This window comes from Phascolarctos cinereus, unplaced genomic scaffold (assembly GCF_003287225.1).
Source record: "Phascolarctos cinereus isolate Bilbo 61053 unplaced genomic scaffold, phaCin_HiC Scaffold_5;HRSCAF=322, whole genome shotgun sequence".
Taxonomy (NCBI): domain Eukaryota; kingdom Metazoa; phylum Chordata; class Mammalia; order Diprotodontia; family Phascolarctidae; genus Phascolarctos; species Phascolarctos cinereus.
This window is the reverse complement of record NW_027555958.1, coordinates 351,163,661-351,182,666: the sequence shown is the minus strand read 5'-3', so window position 1 is coordinate 351,182,666 and position 19,006 is coordinate 351,163,661. Positions and strand designations below refer to the sequence as shown.

General features: G+C 36.7%; 1 protein-coding gene across 1 annotated transcript in view; it reads left to right on the top strand.

Annotated features, from left to right (window-relative positions):
* Nucleotides 1-19,006, top strand: part of AHCTF1 (AT-hook containing transcription factor 1) — a 118,765-nt gene that overhangs the window by 28,147 nt on the left and 71,612 nt on the right. Inside the window, 4 exon segments of the mRNA XM_020982117.2 lie at nt 4,067-4,320; nt 5,311-5,491; nt 7,878-8,085; nt 12,232-12,348. Of these exon segments, the coding sequence (XP_020837776.1) occupies nt 4,067-4,320; nt 5,311-5,491; nt 7,878-8,085; nt 12,232-12,348 (760 nt within the window).

Here is a 19,006-nt window from a genome sequence, read left to right as displayed (position 1 = left end):
ATACTATAGAACTTCTCCAGCAGTGTGTATATCTGGGACATATAGTATGCATGGGATGGTGAGCTGGGCCCCAGAGTCTAAAAAGAAAAAAGCAGTCTGGATTGCTTATAGTAAATTGCACAACTCTTTTATTGCCCTCTAGTTTCTCATGAAAGCAAAAGTCTTTTTTTTTTCTAACATTTTACAAGCATTTGCTGTATGGAAACAAGACATGCAATGTCTGAAGAACTAGAGGAGTATCATAAGGACGGCAGTAGAAAGATGGGTAGTAGATATGAGCAGGGTGCAACATATACCAACAAAACCTGAAGGACAGGAATAAAGGATATATATTATCAGAGAATTGCATGACAGAAAGAGAAGAGTTAGTCAAGAGCAGTGGATGACAAGTGGTAACCAGAGTGTTCCGCTTGTGCCCTTGTAATAGCAAGAGAAAGCAAAGACAGCTTTCAACTCTTGTGCGGATCCCCTGTGGAGAACTTTTTAACCAAGAGTTAATCAGACTAGGTATTGTTGGATAGATGGTGATATGCATTTTTAATATAGTTCTCACTTTATGTAAATTCATATTATACAAATTCTGAATAAAGAATTCTGAGACTACATTGCAAAAAAAAGCCAACCTATGTTAATTTTATAATACAGTACTGTGCTTTCTCTTTCTACTCCTGCTCTTCAGCTTAGTATTCCACACCCTTCCCCCCATCAGATTTGGAATTAAGGTAAACTGAGATACAGTTGTCTGAGTATGATCAGTTTATTAATTAGGCTAGCAATAACCAATAAATTGGGTCAGTGGCCTCTCTTATGACCAAAGACCTGAGGTAGGACTTATTAACTTTCATATATAGTTTTGGGAAGTACAGGAGAACAAGAAAGAGAGTTGGGTAGGTGAAGAAAATAATGCAGTTGATTGTAGGGCTGTCAGCATCATCGGGGTAAGGACAACACACACCTACATGGGACTAGTAACCATACCTCTCTGTCTTAGAGGAATGCTTGATTGATTCATGGGACCCATGTGCATCCTGAGACCCTTGATAGTAGATCTGGAATAGCAGACTCCTTGGCTCCTAGAAGGGAGAGAAGACCCTCCTTAATACTACAAGGACAGGCAGGGATGGACAGTGAATCTTGTGGAAAGGTACCAGATCAACTTGTAGGCCTTCAAAGTTAGCAAACATGTCATGGAATTTTCCAGGAGCTGTAGGTATAAGGGACAAGTTTTCTTTTAACTAACTCAGAGGAGGAACTAAACTCTGACTAAGAAATGTTCATTGTTTGAGTCTACCTGCAAGGTTAGAGATAGTGGACCAGGCCTGCATCCCTCAAGGATAACATTTCCTTGAGGCAAGACTAGAATAGTGATTAGCAGAAGAACTGAACTTCTAAACTTAGCTCATAGACAAATAGATGAAGAATTGTGGCTTGAACAGGTATACACAGTGGGGCAGTAACACAAAATAGGATCAATTACAGAATAGAATCAATTATAAAATGATACAGAATCAATTTAATTCCTTCCCTCCCCAAAGGAAAAAAACTTAAAAAAAAAAGCAACCTAAAACATAGACCCTCCAAATGAAAGCAGAAGAATGGATGGATGAATAGACTACCACTAATGCTTCAAACTGGGGGCCTTGACTGGAGACCTCCGGCACTGAGAGAGGAGATTTTTGCCCTACTCTGCCTGTGTGTCTGTTTTCTGTCCATCAGCGTTTGGACACCACGTGTCGTCGCCCATCCTCTTCTGTCTGTGTTCGTGTCCAGCCCCTGTGTGTCTGCACCTTGAGTGATTTTCCTCTTGGTTCTGGCCCGGCTCTCATGTGGCTGGCTACAGCCCCCACATGTTCGTTCCTCCTTCTGCTCTTGCTTCTCTCTCTGTGGCTTCCACATGTCCTTGGATCCTGTGCCAGCCCTTTCTTGCTTCTCTTCATTCGTCCCCCACATCCATAGGCAAATTCACTTTGCTAAAAATTGCTTTATGTAGAGGTCTAATGGTCCACTTACATAAAGCGAGAACTATCTGTAATAATAATAGCAGCTAACATTTATGCAGCATTTACAGTGTGCTGGGAACTGTGCTAAGCACTTTACAATTATATCTCTTTTGATCCTCACTACAACCCTGGGAAGTAGGTACTATTACTACTACTCCTGCCTTTTACAAATGGGGAAACTGAGGCAGACTTGCCCAGTAAGTTTCTGAATTATGATTTGAACTCAAGTATTCCTAATTCCAGGCTGCCCCATAAAATGTCTGTTTCATCTATTTATTTATTTTTAATTTAACATTTCATTTTTTCCCTAATTACATGTAAAAACAATTTTAATATTACTTGCATTTTAAAAGGAAATTCCTGAATCAGTAAGATCAATTTAAGTATTGCATTTATATAGGTGATGCTGTGTGCCAGGCACTCTGTTAAGCACTTTACAAATGTTATTTGATCTCACAATAATCCTGGGAGGTAGATGCTATTATTATTATTATTCCCATTTTATAGTTCAAGAAACTGAGGCAAACAGAAGTTAAGAGACTTACCCAAGGTCACACAGCTAGTAGAGTCTGAGGCTGGATTTAAACTTAAATTTTCCTGATTTCTGACCAGTACTCTATCTACTGTGCTGCTTAGTTACCCTTAATGCCCATTTGATCTTTATGATCCATTCTCATTATCAACATCCCAGATCAGATCTATACTGTTATATTACTATTAATAAGCAGTCTTGTATCTGGTCTCTAGTTTCTCTCTTGTATCATCCATTTTGTTCCCCATAGATTAATTTTTTTTAAAACACTGCTTTGATCGTGTCAGTCATGTGATATAAAACTTTAAATAACCTTATTTGCCTAGAGAAGAAATTTCAGGTTTGTTCTTCTGACTTTCAGGTTTCCTTCACAATCTGGTCTTACCTTATCCCTCATTGTTCTTATATTGAAACTCTGCCTTTGAATCACACATCTTCTTTTCTTCATTCACAGAACCACAACTGTAGTTCGGATTTCCTTATTAGGACTTTTCCCCCCCAAACCTACACACCTTTACTCTCATTTCTTCAGTTCATCCTCTACACAGCTGCCAAAGTGTATACTGCATAGTTACCCCCACCCACCCACCAAAAAAAAAAAACAAACTCCAATCACTCTATGTTATATCCAGGATTAAATATAAACTTCTTTTGGACAGTTAAAGTATTTGACAATCTGGCTGCTGCCTTCTGTGCCAAGGCACTTTGTTACATATTATTATTCTCTGTGGTCCAGTCAGACTGGCTTTCTAACTAGTCTTCATACACAACACTCAATGCCTTTATACTGGCTATCCTCCATTCCTGGAATGTTCTCTATTTTCATCTCCATCTCTCAGAATTTCTAGTTTCCATTAAGACTTAGCTCACGTACCCCCTTCTGTATGTGTTCTTGGTTCTCCCTATTTGCTAGATGACTTCCCAAAAATCAGAATATCTATTTACCTACCTGTGTAAATATGTATACATACTTATGTATGTATATGTTATCCTTCCTCATGTTATGTAAGCTTCTTAAGGGCAGGGACAGTTTCCACTTTTGTCTTTGTCTTATCCCAAGATCTTTTCACTTACCTTTTTTCCCTTTCTCTGTATAAAAGTATCATTTTCACTCTATGCATTCACTCTGCATTAAGTGCAGACTCACTAGGAATCTTGCCCACCCAACCAGTGTCATAATGAACTCACTACTTGGACTAAAAGAAGGCTTGAGTGGTCGAATTCTTTCGAGGCAGACTTGCCCTGTACCCTTGCATTTCAGGGTTCCAAGCACCCCCAGAGACCTCATCATCAGCAGGATCACATTTTGGAAAATTGTGAAGTGCTTTTAATGGCCTCAAGGGGTTCCATCAGCAAAAAAAAGTTTTTCTTTTTAAAGTCTTAGTAATGCTATACTAATCTTTGTTTATCTAACACCTAGCATTTCTCCTCTTATGTAGTAAATGCTTAATAATAAATGGACATCTGGTTGCCCTGTTTCATGTTTCTGTAGTTTAACTGTATCAAACTAACTCATTTTTTCTTCTGCTTCTAGGGAGGAACGGATTAGCTTGCCTGGCTTGTGGTCCACAACTTGAAGTAGTAAACTCTATTACTGGCGAGCGGTTGTCTGCATATAGATTTAGTGGAATAAATGAGCAGCGTCCCACTGTCCTTGCAGTGAAAGAATTCTCTTGGCAGAAAAGAACTGGATTGTTAATTGGTTTGGAAGAAACAGAAGGGAGTGTTCTCTGTCTTTATGACCTTGGGATTTCAAGAGTAGTTAAAGCAGTTGTCCTTCCTGGAAGGGTATGTATTTCTCAAGAATGGAGAGTTTGAGGTATTCATTTTTTCATCTAATCTAAACTTTATATTGTTTCTCATGTTTCAGAATAAAAGGAGGATATATATGGGGTTCCTAAGATCATAGATGGTACTATACCAAGAGTTTCTCTATTCATTATATACTATTACTTAGTATATCTGATTTTCTTTAAGAAACAAACAAAAAATAGCTTGAACAGTTTTTCTGTGCTATACTGGAAACAACAGTAGATGTGGTTTCAAAAGACCTGGATTTAAATGTTGGTTCCACCTCCCATTAGCTATATATTAAGTAGTCATTTAACCTCTCAAGAACTTCAGCTTCGTCATCTGTAAAATGAGGGAGTCAAACTAGAAGATATCTTTACACCACTATCATTCTGTGCAAGTAAGAAGGCCTGGAATGGATTCCAAGCTCCTCCTTACTAGCAATGTGACCTTAAGTGCAAACTTCATCACTATGAACTTGCTTCCTCAAAAATATTTAAATATTTTGAATTGCCTTCACTACCTCCCTCAGGACAGCTAGGTGGCTCAGTAGATAAGAGTGCAGGGCGGGGAGTGGAGAAGAGTTCTATTTCAAACTCAGACACTTACTAGCTGTGCTGGAAAATGATATGGGTAATTAAAATAATATTAAACACTATTTGGAAATTACATAGGTTTTTCTCTTTTAAAGTTTAAATGATCTTTTTTTTTTCTGCTTTATTCCTTCCTGAATTAGTATGGGCCTTAGGATTTTATGTGATTAATTCTTTGGATATAATTCTATACGAATCTGAAGGCTCCAATATACTTATGATTAATATGATTTAGGTTACCTAGTATAAATTATTATACTGTATATTAGTGGCTTGCTATTATTTAATCCAGCATAATTGAGGTAATTTCTTTCAGAATTTGTACAGTGTATTTTTATTAAAATTTTCTTATACTACACAAATGAAAAAAATAGATCTTTTATTCTGTTTTTAGGTAACTGCCATTGAACCAATAATTAATCATGGAGGAGCCAGTGCAAGTACTCAGCATTTGCACCAGAGTCTTCGATGGCTTTTTGGTGTGGCAGCTGTGGTTACTGATGTTGGGCAGGTCCTTCTCATTGATCTGTGTTTGGATGACTTATCTTGCAGTCAAAATGAGATAGAGGCATCAGGTAATATTTTTATTGGGGGGGAGTTAATGCTTGAAAGTTCTAACATAGTTAATAGAAATGAATCATTGGTTTTAAAATATGCTTGCTTTAAATCAACAAATTAAACACTTAAGGTGTCTTTTTTGTTCGTGGCATTGTGCTTTAGTACAGGGTATACAATAAAGAAAATGCATTTCCTGATCTTCAGGTACTGGTCTCGGTGAAGGGTTTTACCTAACATGAGTGCATGAATCGTTAAGTGTTTACTCTGTGCTAAATGCTTAGGGATGCAAACAGAAAAATAAGACATTTCCTGCTCTTAAAGAACCTGCATTCTAATGGAGGAAACAGCATATATGAAAGCTTTTGCTTTCAAGTCAGATAGAAAGGTCCTATAGTCATCATTGTGCAGCAGCAAAGAAAATGGTAATGTTTCTTTAATGTCATTTCCACTCTTAAAATCATGTCATTTTCTGATGTTGGACCATTTGACAGTGCCAAGGACTTTGGTAGCAAGAACTTTCTTTTCTGGATCTTAAACAGCTGTATCTGTAGCCACTTCTGGAGTATTTGTCAGACTGCATTTCCTGTCTCCAACAGGATCTGAAGGGAGGAGGTGGTGGTGGTGGTGGTTTGGGCTTACCTAGAGCATTCTGTTTTCTGTCTCTCTAGATGTCTTGCTGCTTCACCTAGACCCCCCTCTCCACAGAATTGCTTCCTTAGATAAAGGCTGTTAGGGCTGTGCTGCAAGGAGGACCAGTGTTCTAGGGGGTGCTAGCAGCAGGTGTTAGTGCTGATACGAAAGATGGGTCCCTTGTTTGCAATGATTTCGTCCTTCAGTGATGTCTTTGGAACTAGGCTGGAAGCAGATTCAGTCGTTTAGGTGATGCTATATTCCTAAGAGTCCTGAGTTCAGTATCCTTCTGATCTTTCTCCATCAGAGTCTGGGAGCAGATGGTGACCCAAAGCCGTGGTGGTGTTTGACTTGCCCAGCACACACTGTCTGTTGTCTCTACATTAGAGTAAATAATACCGAGTCTGTTACAAGGTAGAATATGATGAAGGGATGAAAGAGAGCTCCATGCTGCAGTGCTTTAGAAATATTTGAGGACTAGTTGGATTATATTTAGTTCAGGGAATTAGAAAACGCTTTGTGGTAAGAGTGGCACCTAAAGGGTAGGTATTGAAAGAAAGAAGATGAGGAGAGAGTGCATTATAGGCATGGGGGTAAATGTAAATCGAAGAGTGTAATGCAAGATTCCAGAACAGCAAATAATCCATTTTGTCAAGAACATAAATATATGTTGCAAAGGTAAAATGAAATAAAGCTAAAAAGAAACTTTTGATTTAGTTCAAAATACAAATTCCATGTATACTAGATCAGGGAATTTATATTTATTATATATGTAATTGGGAGCCATCAAAGTTTTTTGAAAAAGGGAGTGAGGTGGCCAGACCTCTGTATTAGGAAGATTATCTTGTTAGCTGTGCGAAGGATTATTTGGAGAGAAGAGACAGAGGGGGACCATACAGGTCATTCCAGTGGTCTAATGAGAACCTTAACTAGTATGGTGGCTTTGTAAGCAAGGAAGAATGAGTGTCAAAGATGATTGTCAGGTTTAAATCCTAGGGTGATTGGCGCATAAACAAGGTAATGAAAAATATTGAAAAGTTAAGTGAAAACAAAATGATGGGATTATAGGGAATATTATTACTTCAGTTGAGATGTCGGTAGCGTATCCAGGTAAAGCAGCTTAGCAGACTATTTTGAAAAGCCAGACTGGAGTTTGTGGGAGATACTGGGTCTGGATATATGGGGTTGGGAGTCATATGCATTGAACTGACCATTGACACTGTGGGAATAGGTGAGGTAGCCAAGGAAAAGGGTCTAGAGAAAGAAGAGTATAGAGCTGTGAGAGGCAGGAGGAAGGTTTAGAGCTGCAGAGGAAGCGGGAAGGAGGATCTGAGAGGTAGGAGAGCCAAGAGAGTGAATTCATAATTCTCAAAAGAAGAGTGCATCAAGAAGGGTGGAATGTGGCAGTCTTGTTAAAAAGTGGCAGAGGTTAAGTTTATTGGAATTGTCATTAGCAGATTTTAGGGAGAATGTGTTAACTTTCAGATGTTTGCATTTAGTAATTTCTGAAAATTACTACATTTTTTAAAATAAAGTTTAATATTCATTCAAAGCATATTTCCTTTTTAAGTTTATTTTAAAAGGTTGGTATTCTGTTTGTGTGTAATTCATTGAGAGATAAAGATATGAGAGATAAAAGCATGCTCTTAGTCTTCAGGGATCAGTTTTGTCTTTTATACTCTTAAGAAATTAATGAGGCCTGAATAATGGATGACTTTTTTTTTTGTTTTTATAGTCTTTATAAGCTTGTTCATCACTCATTATTATATCTAGATCTTGAAGTTATAACTGGCATCCCAGCTGAAGTACCACACATCAGAGAAGGTGTGACCCGAGAGGGAAGACATCTCTGTTTCCAGTTACTAAGCCCATCAGGAACAGCAGTTTCAACCCTTAGCTATATTAGCAGGACCAATCAACTTGCTGCAGGTTTTTCTGATGGCTGTTTAGCCCTTTGGAACATGAAAAGTTTGAAAAGGGAGTGAGTATAATCAATTTATTTTTGTCTGCAATGGATGATTATTGCTAGTTTGAGCTTTTTTATAAATATTAAAACAACAAAAATTAGCTTCTAAATCATGGCTTACATTACTAGACAGGGAGACAGCATCATTTAATTCGTTCTTTTGTATAAAATAACTGGTAGTTACCTAAATGAGACAACATAGATTTGTTTATCAAGGCATCCAAAATCTCAAATTAAATGAATGGTGGAATTCTTGTATGGCAACAGAGCAAGGAGTTTGGTGTCAGATTGCTGAAACTTTTTCAGTACAATTTTAAGATTCAGAGTTGGAAAACACTCTCTTATTTTATTTCTTATCTTTTAATGATGCTTTTTAAAAAAATAATTTTACATCAATGTCATTTCCTAGTATCACTTTAGCAATAGAACACACCCTTTTAATAAATATTACAATTAAGCAAAACAAACTTTTGAGCAGACATTGAGTATATGCTTCAATCCGTGCCCTTAGCTGGCTACATTTTGAATGAGAGGAGTGTGGTATAGAAAATAAGATTATTGTTTGTTCTTACCATAACACAGTGGAAGTGGTATATACTGATGGTTTTGCCACCTGAACAAGTTCTAGGAGGAAAAATTTCTTTTAAGATTAGTAGAAATCTTCAGACAAGTTAAATGCATTGGATGGGGGAAGTTATAGTATGACAATTCTGAAGGTAGGGTTTTTTTTTTAACACTGTTATTGTAAGGGGTCAGAAATGAGATTTTTGTTTCGTAATGATTTTGTGAATAGTGGTGCTTTGTAAGCTTTTCACTTATATGCTTTGGTTTGCACAGTAACAGGAAAGAAGCATAAGAGGAACAAAAAGAATTTTCTTTTAATCACTCTCTTTTCTCAGAATGTTAGATGATAATTTTTTATTTCATAATCTTCAAAATTTGTTTTCAACTTTAATCTCTACCCCTAGCAATTGTCTTTTTCTTGACCATTTAGAACTTTTGTACTTTAAGAAGATAGTAGGAGCTTTACCACACAGCCTTGGAGAGAAAACAGAACTGACCATGTCTATTATCTGTCATCTCCATATATGAAAAAAAATTTGTTAATTAGTATATTTGGGACATGTGGCATGGTCAGTAAAAATTTCCAGTAGATAGTTAAGAGCTATTACTATATGATGAGGCAATTAGTACTACTTAGAATACTGTCCTAATCTTAAAATAGTAATAGAAAATCAAGTTGAAAAATTTACTCTGGATTACTTCAAGAGCAGTGGAAGGGAATATCAGTCAAAAAATTGACTCAGCTTCTGCATTTATTCTGTTTGCAAAATGATCTTTAAGCAATTTGAACTTGCTTTTATGACTGTCCCACAAAAGCCTAGTGGTCTTTTGTCCTACGATTTTCCAGCTCCAAGCTTTTCCTGTGTTCTCTTTTCTATGTATTCTCTCTCACTTGGTGACCTCATTGCGTCCCACTAGTTGAACATAGGCTGGATATGCTGGCATTCAGTTTATCACCAGTTGCCTACTGGACATTTCTAATTGGATACTCTGTAGGCATCTCAAACTTAAGATACAAAAAACAGAAGTCATTATTATCTTTTTGGACAAAACTCCACCCCCTTCAGAAACTCTATTTCAGTCAAGGAAATAATCCTTCTAGTCATCTGATTTGTAACCTGTATGTTTTCTTGACTCCTCACTCTCCCTCATTACTCTTACTCAGTCAGTTGTCAAATCATGTTTTTCCACCATAAAGTCTCTCACATCTACAGCTAGTTTAGGCTTTCATCATGTGCCTAAACTGTTGTTTTAGCTTCCTGATTTGTCCTCGTGCTTCAAGTCTGTCCCTACTCCAATCCTCCACATAGACCCCAAAATAAATTTAATTCAGGTCTGATATCACCCTGCTACTAAATTCCAGTAATTCTCTGTTACCTTTACAGTCAAATATTTTAATGCCTATCAGTCATCTCTTTTGTTGACTTTATCTTTCTCCCCTTTATCACTACACTTAAATCTAACATTATAGAATTCCAGTAATAGACTTTTTGTTTCCTGATTTTTTTGAGTTTTCATTACTTTTGGCAATCCTCTACTCATTGGAACTTTGCTCCTTGGTTTCTGGGACACTGTCAGCTCCCATTTTTTTATATTTTGCTTTGTATGTGTGTTCCCTTTACAGTTTTCACTCACCTGTTACCTGTATAGGCTTCCACATGGTCATAGACCCTTTGCTCTTCTCTCTGTAATAGTTCCACTGGATTGTTGATGTGCTTACATGATTTCAGTTTCTGCCTGTACTTGGATGACTCCCAGTTCTTCATTTCAAGCCCTGACTTCTCACCTCTGACAGTCCCGTATCTCCCACTGTTTAAAGGATTTCCCCCCTAATACATTCCATAGAATATCTCCGTTTAAATGTCTGTGTGCAGACTTAAGCTCAGAGTATAATGTAAGTAGAATGTAAGCTCCTTGAGGGCTGGGACTGTCTCACTTATGTATTTGTATCCCCCGTGCCTTGCAGCTAATAATTGTTCAATTAAATTTTACTAACAGCATTATGCTTGGTTAATGGATTAAAGATTTGTGTTGAGTTTTCAAAAATGCTGATTTCTAGGCTGTGTGGAAGATAATTCAACTTTTAATGTACTGTTTTTAGCACATTTTATAGCTTTAAAAACATAAATCCATTATTTGAGTATTGAAACTAACTCTGCCTTTGGTACTTAACTGCAGTAATCCAGAACGAGCACTTAATAAAATTGTTGAGAATGGTTTTCTTTAATAAATATTTAGAGGCAGTGTGGAATAGTGACCAGAGGGCCACCTTGGAGTCAGGAAGACCTGAGTTCAGGTACCACCTCTGACACATGCTGCCTCTGTGACCTTGAGCAATTTATAACCTCTCAAAGGTCCCAGGTAACTCTTAAGTAGAGTAACAGATGCTGATCTTTATCGGTAGAGTGGTTGCCTACTACAGTAAAATCATAAGTCCTGAATCCTCTTCTGGCCCTCCTACTGCCCAAATTTCAGAACTTGTGTATCTTCATAGAATAAGAGAGGTTCTGTATCTGATAGCTAAATGTAACTGATCATTACGTGATCATAACTTCAAATATCATATGTAGTGAACCTCTATCTATATTCTTTCAATCAGCAAGCTTTATTAATTATCACTTCTACACATCTTAATAAAAAAAAGGAAGAAATTTCTGAAAAGTATAAGGCTGTTTATAAGTGTAAAATTTGTATGTATGTTGCATATTAATTATTAAATCACTGTCTAAAATTTTTAAAATTAATTATTAATTGATGTCTATAATATTTTAAGGCATTGTTATCTACTTAAGTATATTTTGAATTAACAAAGGATTAATTTTATGCAGAGTATAGCTTTAATGTTTTCTTTGTTAGTATTTTTGAAAATTAGGAAATTTGAAAATTTGAAAAATTAAGAGATTGCTAATCAGAAAATCCCTGACCATGCTAGTTAATGTTTATGTTAGTACTTTGTATTATAAGAATCCTTAGTCTGTGACATCTGATATTTATTCCAGCTTCAACATTCTCCATCTAAATCAGTCTCTTTTATCTCATATGAGAACTTTATTTGCATACAGAGTCAGGGTTTTGGGTTTTTTTTTTAAGTAATATTTTGACCCCCCAAAATGTTTAATACTAAGTTTTTGTTTATATAATATTGCTTGATTCTGTAGAATCAGCCATTTTACCAGCTAAAAATATCGTGACAATTAATTTAATTTACCTCTGAGGAAGTTGGATTACAAATGTAAAATTTAAGGGAAATCCTAGAAACTTCTTGGCTTGTGCCTGTCAGCACTCAGCTGTTTCAGTAACTATCCTTATATGATTCTCTTTTAGTGATATTTTTGTTCTTTTATTTAACATCCATAAATTCCCACAATAACTTTCCATAGAGGGCTATTGAAAGGGAGAGAGGTTGTTATGTTGAAGCAATCCGTGCATGCTATTTTGAGGACAGATATATGATTTTAGAAATTAGGATAATGAAATGATGCCATGATACTTTTTGTATCATTTCTCAGATAATTTTACAGAATTGGAAAACTTTGTAACTAAGGTTATAAATTAAAATATGTAAAGTTTATTAATACTCTATTTTGCCTTTTACAGGTACTATGCCCAGTTAGAAGGAGGAAGAGTACCTGTTTATGCTGTTACTTTCCAAGAACCTGAAAACGATCCTCGAAATTGCTGCTACTTATGGGCTGTTCAGTCTACACAAGATAGGTAAATAAAATATATGTGAGCTTCTGCAATATGAAAGTGAAATATTTATTAGTGAAAAGCATTGCTTCTCTGTTGTTCTCATTGTTATTTCTGACATTCATTTTAATGAATTAACGTGTATAAAAGATAGGCTAAATTGATTTCCTACAACATAAAAGTGCAGTTGAAAAATTTAAATGTATGCTATTTCTCATATATGTTTCTCACATTTATATAGTGTTTTACAGTTCCAAAACATTTTTCTCACAGCACCTCTCTGAGGTGTAGGCACTGTGGATGTTATCAGCAGTCAGTCAGTAAGCATTAAGTGCCTATTTTGTGCTAGGCTCTCTGCTAAGTTCTGGGAATACAAAGAAAGGGGGGAAAAGTATCTTTTCTCAAGGAGCTCATGGTCTAATGGGGAAGACATTTAAACTATCTATCTATCTATCTAATGCATTAAGGAAGACTGGGTAAGGCTTTTTGAAGAGAGTGAAACTTCAGCTGAGACTTGAAAGAAGCCAGGGAAGCTAGGAGGTAATGAGAATTCCTAGCATGGATAAAGCCAGGGAAGATGCTCAGAGTCTCTCTCAGGCACTCTCAGAGGGAAGGTACTAGCTTTACTGGGAAAGGCTTTTTGCAGAAGATGGGATTTTAGCTAAGAATTGAAGGAAAGAAATCTGATCATAGAGGACAGCCAGATAGGGTATCTAGGGCAAGTAAAACAAAATAAGGCTAAGGTCACTGAAATGTATTGTATAGGATAGGGAGAGCTAGGTGGGAGTAGGATGACTGAAAAGGTAGGAAGAGGTCAAATTATGAAGGGCTTTTTAAAAAGCCAATAGGATTTTGTGTTTAAAAGAAGAAAGAAAAAAAAAGGAAAAAGTAGGGATGTATTCAGTGCCTCCTATGTGCCAGGATCTCTTTTTATCTCTCTTTTTTAAGTTTTTTAATAATTTATTTTGATTTATCAACAATCACTTCCATAAGCTTTTGAGTTTAAAATTTTTCTCCTTCTTTCACCCCTCTTTCCCCTAGACGGGAGCGCAATCTGATATAGGCTTTATATATACATTCCTATTAAACATATTTTCACATTAGTAATGTTGTAAGGAAGAATTAGAACCAATAGGAGGAACCACAAGAAAGAGGAAACAAAACAAAACAGAAGGAAAAAAATGGCAATTTTTGAATTTGATCTGCATTCAAATTTACAGGAAATGTCTTAGATCCTTGCATTGCTGAGAAGGGCTAAGTCTATAAAAGCTAGTCATAGTGCAAAGTGGCTGTTACTGTGTACAATGTCCTCCTGGTTCTGCTCACTTCACTCAGCATCAGTCCATACAAGTCTTCCCAGGTTTTTCTGAAAGCTGCCTGCTCATCATTTCTTATAGCCCAGTAGTGTATTCCATTATATTCATATACCACAACTTATTCAGCTATTCCCCAATTGATGGGCACCCCTCAATTTCCAATTCTTGGCCACCACAAAAAGCTGCTCTAGATATTTTTGTACATATGGGTCCTTAGAATCTCTTTTTATCTTGATGACAACCCTAGGAAGTATAGGTGGTTTTATTATTATCCCCATTTTACAGTCGAGGAAACTGAGGCAAACAGGTTAAGTAATTTGCCTAGGGTCTTACAGTCATTAAGAGTCTGAGCCTGGATTTGAATTCAGGTCTTCTTGACTACATGCACAGCACTCTTTTCATTGGATTACCTATCTGCCTCTAATTATTGGTCATTTAGAGTGTTTTTTTCTACATGGCTGTTGATAGCAAAGGAAACTAGTAGTGCAGTGGATAAAGTAGTGAACTGGAGTTCCAGTTCAGCCTAAGATACCTACTACAATCATGTGACCCTGGGCAAATCACTAAACCTCTGTCTGCTTTAGCTTCCTCATTTATAAAATGAGGAGAATTGTATTATTGGTAACCACCCAAGAGTTGTTGTGAGGATCAAGAGTTAACATGTGAAATTTGCTTTGCATACTTTAGAATAGCTGTCTGTAAACAAGAAGAAACTCTTGTACTCAGTTAATTTGCTAGAATATCATCTCAGAGTAAATCAATGAAGAACAGAAATTAACAACATATGTGGCACAATATAGAAGTACATTATATGGTTGTTTGGTACCTCTCATCATTTAACCCTCCTAATTATGTCTTTAATCTCTTCCCTTTTGTCTTTTGTTCTCCAAGACAAATAATCATTTCTCTCTTGCAATTTAAAAATCATGTTACTGAAGGAATATGGAAAATAATAATTTTGCCCCATTATCAGCTTGAATTTACAAAAATCATTAATAATGATGCAGTATTTGATTCAGAGATTCCAGTGTCTAGGTATATGCCATCTCCGAAGAAAGTCATTAGCAAAAAGGCCACATTTTCAAAATGTTTAGATAGGTTAAGATATAAATCTGGAGCTTGGAAGAAAGACCAGGTGAAGTCTAGAGATCCAAATATTAGTATCTACTGCATAGAGGTGGTCATTGAAACCCTCTGAGTGGATGAGATTATCAGAATATAAAGTAGAGAGAAAACAGGAGATGAGGTTCAAAGATAAGCTTCTTGGGAAATCTCCACATTAAGAGATCAAGAAAATAATGAGAAACTAGTAAAGAAGACAGAGGGATGGGTAGAGAGGTAAGAAATAAACCAGTAAAATGTGTTATGTTTAAAGCCTGGTGAGGAGAGAGTTTACAATAGAGAAGTAGTTAGATCTGTCACTTTAGAAGAGGAAGCATGAGGATGAAAAAAGGCCTTTGGGTTTGTTGATCTGATGCCCTATGAACTTTCTAAGGGAGTTTCAGTGAAGTGGTGAAGGAGGTTGTTTGATAGAGGGCAATTATTGACAGTTTCAAGAAGTTTATCGGATGGATTGGTAGGTGAATAAGCTACATCATGAGAAGTCTTTTTTCCTCCCAACTTTTGGAGATCTTATATGTTTTTAGGCAGATGGGAAAGAACCAGAGGAGAAAGGGAGAATTTTTTAAAAATGTAGGAGAGGAGGAATGATCAATGGAGTAAAAGTCCTGGAGGAGGCAGGAGGATATGAAATAAAGGGCATGGATAGAGGACTTAGTGAACTGTAAAAATGCCTATTCTTTTGTGGCCAAAGCAAAAGAGGAGAAAAGTGAAAATGATGGTGAAAAGTTTTGAGGGAATAGAGGAGAAGGGCTAAAGAAGTTTATATTGGATCTCAGAGAATTAGGTAGTCTTGTTGGGCATGGTTTTATGTTATAGTTGCAGACCATGTGGTAAAAGCCGATTTTAAAGGTGCAAGTGAAGTTTGAATAGGAGACTAGGATTTGTCAACGAACCAAGCCTGAAATGTTGTCTGAGAGTAGTATTTCAAGATCATTGGTTTGTAGATTTAGGAAAACACCTCAGAGAAAACTCGTTCACATACACCTCACCCCCTTTTAATTTGCAGATGGCAAAGCTAAGAATAGAGAGGTGAGATTTGTCAAGGTCACAGAGGAAGCAAGTAGCAGAGCCCAAGATTTACAACCACCAGGCCCTGGGGTAACAGCCACAAAATAGGTACTTAGTATATGCTTAGTCATTATAAACAGGTCTAATATAACTATTTTGTTATGGAGTTGAAGAATGAAGTCTTTGAAGTTGAGGATTTAAGACAGAATTTTTAGTGGAGTTAAGGACTCAACATTTATGAAGTATCTACTATAGTGTTGTGCTAAGCACTTGTTTAATTATTGAGGATACAAAGACAAATTGTCCCTTCAAGGAGTATGTTCTGTTGGGGGAAGAGATGTATATACAAAATCAATATGTGCCACACGATTGGCTAGTGGTTATGATGAGGTCTGGATTCTTGGGGTTCTGGGACCTTGAAAGGCACTGCCTGAAAGAATTTGACCCAAATTTTCTTTCAGCCAGAGAAAAAGTTTTATTAGGGATGGGCTATACAGGCCAGGCTCTTAAGGAATCTGAACATTAGTGACGCCAGTAAGAACAAGTTAGCAAGAGGAAATCTCAGTGTTTAAATGGGGGCCAAGGTGTATCTTATATACAAATAATTTTGGGTGTTTGGAGGAGGAGCAGGGAGAAAGATCCTGAAGCTGAGGTGAGTTTAGGGAGAATTTGGAAGGGAATGTCTGGGAGGTTGAATAGACCATGGGAAAAGATAATGAAGGGACTAGAAGGAAGAGGTTTGAATGAGGTCTGGATAAGATCAAAGGTGGGAAATATACTAGGGTCTAAACTTCATTAGATTTTCAGAGGGAGATTGGGATCATCGATAAGGAAAGGCCATTGAGTGGAGTATAGCCTCAGGTAACTATTTGAGACCAGAGTGAGGTCAAAGAAAGTTTAAGGGTTTTTCTGTCTTGGACAAATGGGAGCCAAGATCTTTTTGGTACAAGGGGCAAAGTTCTCAGTTTGGGCCCATACCCCATCAGTGAGGTTGGTAGAAAACGGGGAGGGGGGATAGCACTAACTCTGGGCATCACGAGCAATTTAGTGACACATTACAAATTGATTTCTAGAAAGGTGGTCCAGTTCACAGTACTATTAGTATTGTGTACCTATTTTTCCACAGTTTCTCCAACATTAACTTCATTTTTTATAATTGCAAATTTGAAGAATGAGGCATGAAACAAATTAAATCTTTTTAAATGGTTTTCATCAATCTTTCATGTCGTTGTAGGTAATTTACTTTCCTTCTAAAAATTGTTCATGTCCTTTGACCACTCAGATATTGGGAAATAACTAGAAGAATAAAAAAGCATCAAGTGCTTACTATGAGCTAAGTGCTATGGTAAGTGCTGGAAATACAAATAGAAAACTTGAGGCAGGGTGTTTTTTCAAGGATCTTTTTCAAATTATAATTGTGGTGGGGCAACACAGAAAGGAAAGTTTACTTGCAAGGCAAATGGAAAGACCTGGAAGACTTCAATGGGACAGTGGCAGAGCTAGTGAATTAAATGACTGGAGGTTTGTGGAGTGCTCTTGCTTGGTGTCTTGTATTTTTGTCAGTTCTTTATCTCAGATATCAGACTTCCTTCTGAGATTGCTAATAAACACTTTTTTACCTTCTGAACATTTTCCCCTGTTCTAGCTGCATTGATTTTATTTTTTTATTAAGAAACTTACTGGGGTAGCTAGATGGTACAGTAGATAGAGTACAGGTGCTGGGGTCAAGAGGACCTGAGTTCTAATCCTGCTTTAGACACTTCCTAGCTGTATAGCCAGGGGCAAGTCACTTAACCCTGAATGCTTCAAAATAAAAAAAAGAAAAAGAAAATAAATTTCTTCCTAGCTATAGTTGTGAAAGCTATCTTACTTCTATTGTCCTTATTTTCTTTTTTAAAAAATTGTTACTTTTTGCATTTTGATCGCATACTCAGTATTGAGTTTATTGTGGAATATGGTGTTAGGTACTGGTCTAAGCCACACTCTCTTTCAGCCTTTTCAGCGGTTTGTTTGGAATAAGAGTCTTTTCTACTATAGTTTGTACTTGAATTTCTCTTAACTCTGAAGTCTTACTTTGGGGTTTTATTTAGTTTCTTCTACTGATCTACTTTTCTGTTTTTAACAGTCCTATCATTTTGAAATATGATGTCCTAACCTTTATATAGTATTCAGTGTGGATGCATCCTAGTTTTATATATGATTAAAGATAACTGATTTGTTTGTGACAGTCTAGTTGATGATGGCTACCATTTAGCTGCCTTTTACGCCTTGGGCAATATAGCATACTGTAAATGTTGTTAGATTTGGAGTCTTAAGACGTGGGTTGAAATCCCCACTCAGCTCCTTGCTGCTTCTGTGAACTTGGCATGTCATTTAAGCTCTGTGCTTTTTAGTTCTCTCATATGTAAACTGACTGAGCTAGACTAGTTGAATGCTTTTCATGCTCTAAATCTATATCCTGTAATTTTCAGAATCTAAACTACAGTGACTCTTATTCCCCTCCCTCCCTCCCTCTTTTTTTGGTTATAACCAATAATTTAAAGTCCTCTGTTTTATAAATATACTTCCTTGTACTTATCCAACCCTTACTTTTCTGGAGTGTAGTTAAGGAATAATTTCGGTTAAGTTGGAAAGATTGTGGTGTTATAATAACAAGTGTTGCCTACTACAGTTTTTGGAGCTTGGATGGACCATTCCTATATAATCTATTTATGTTAAGACAGTACTTTTTCTCAAAATGTGGGTTGTGGCTTCATCATCCTTCCAAGTGTGGTATTCTGGAGTGTTTTCTTGGGAAAGAGTTGTCTTGTGTCCCATCCCATCCCCTGAGGGGCAGATGGTTAGAGGGGTTTGGGGGGGGTTGTTTTGCCCTGAAAAAGTGATATATATATGTGATCATCAAAAAAATCAAGTGCCTGTATTTGGGGGGGAGATGCTGATTTTTAGTTCCAAATTACATGCTTATGTTCAAGATAATACTGGTGAATGTTAATTTATCATTTAAAAGTAACTAAAAAGACTCAATAACTGGCTGCATTTGTAATTTGTTGTTGGTGTTGTTGGGAGTGATTACTTTCTACAGGGAATTTTTCTACAGGGAATTTTAGAGGTCTGTGGCTGTGAATGAGTGAATGCGGGAGAAAAAAAAAGACTGCTATATAACTGTTCCCACTTTTTTGTGTCCTTGAAGTAATTTATTCATATGAAACTTGTCTTCCTTAGTTATCTTCTCTGTT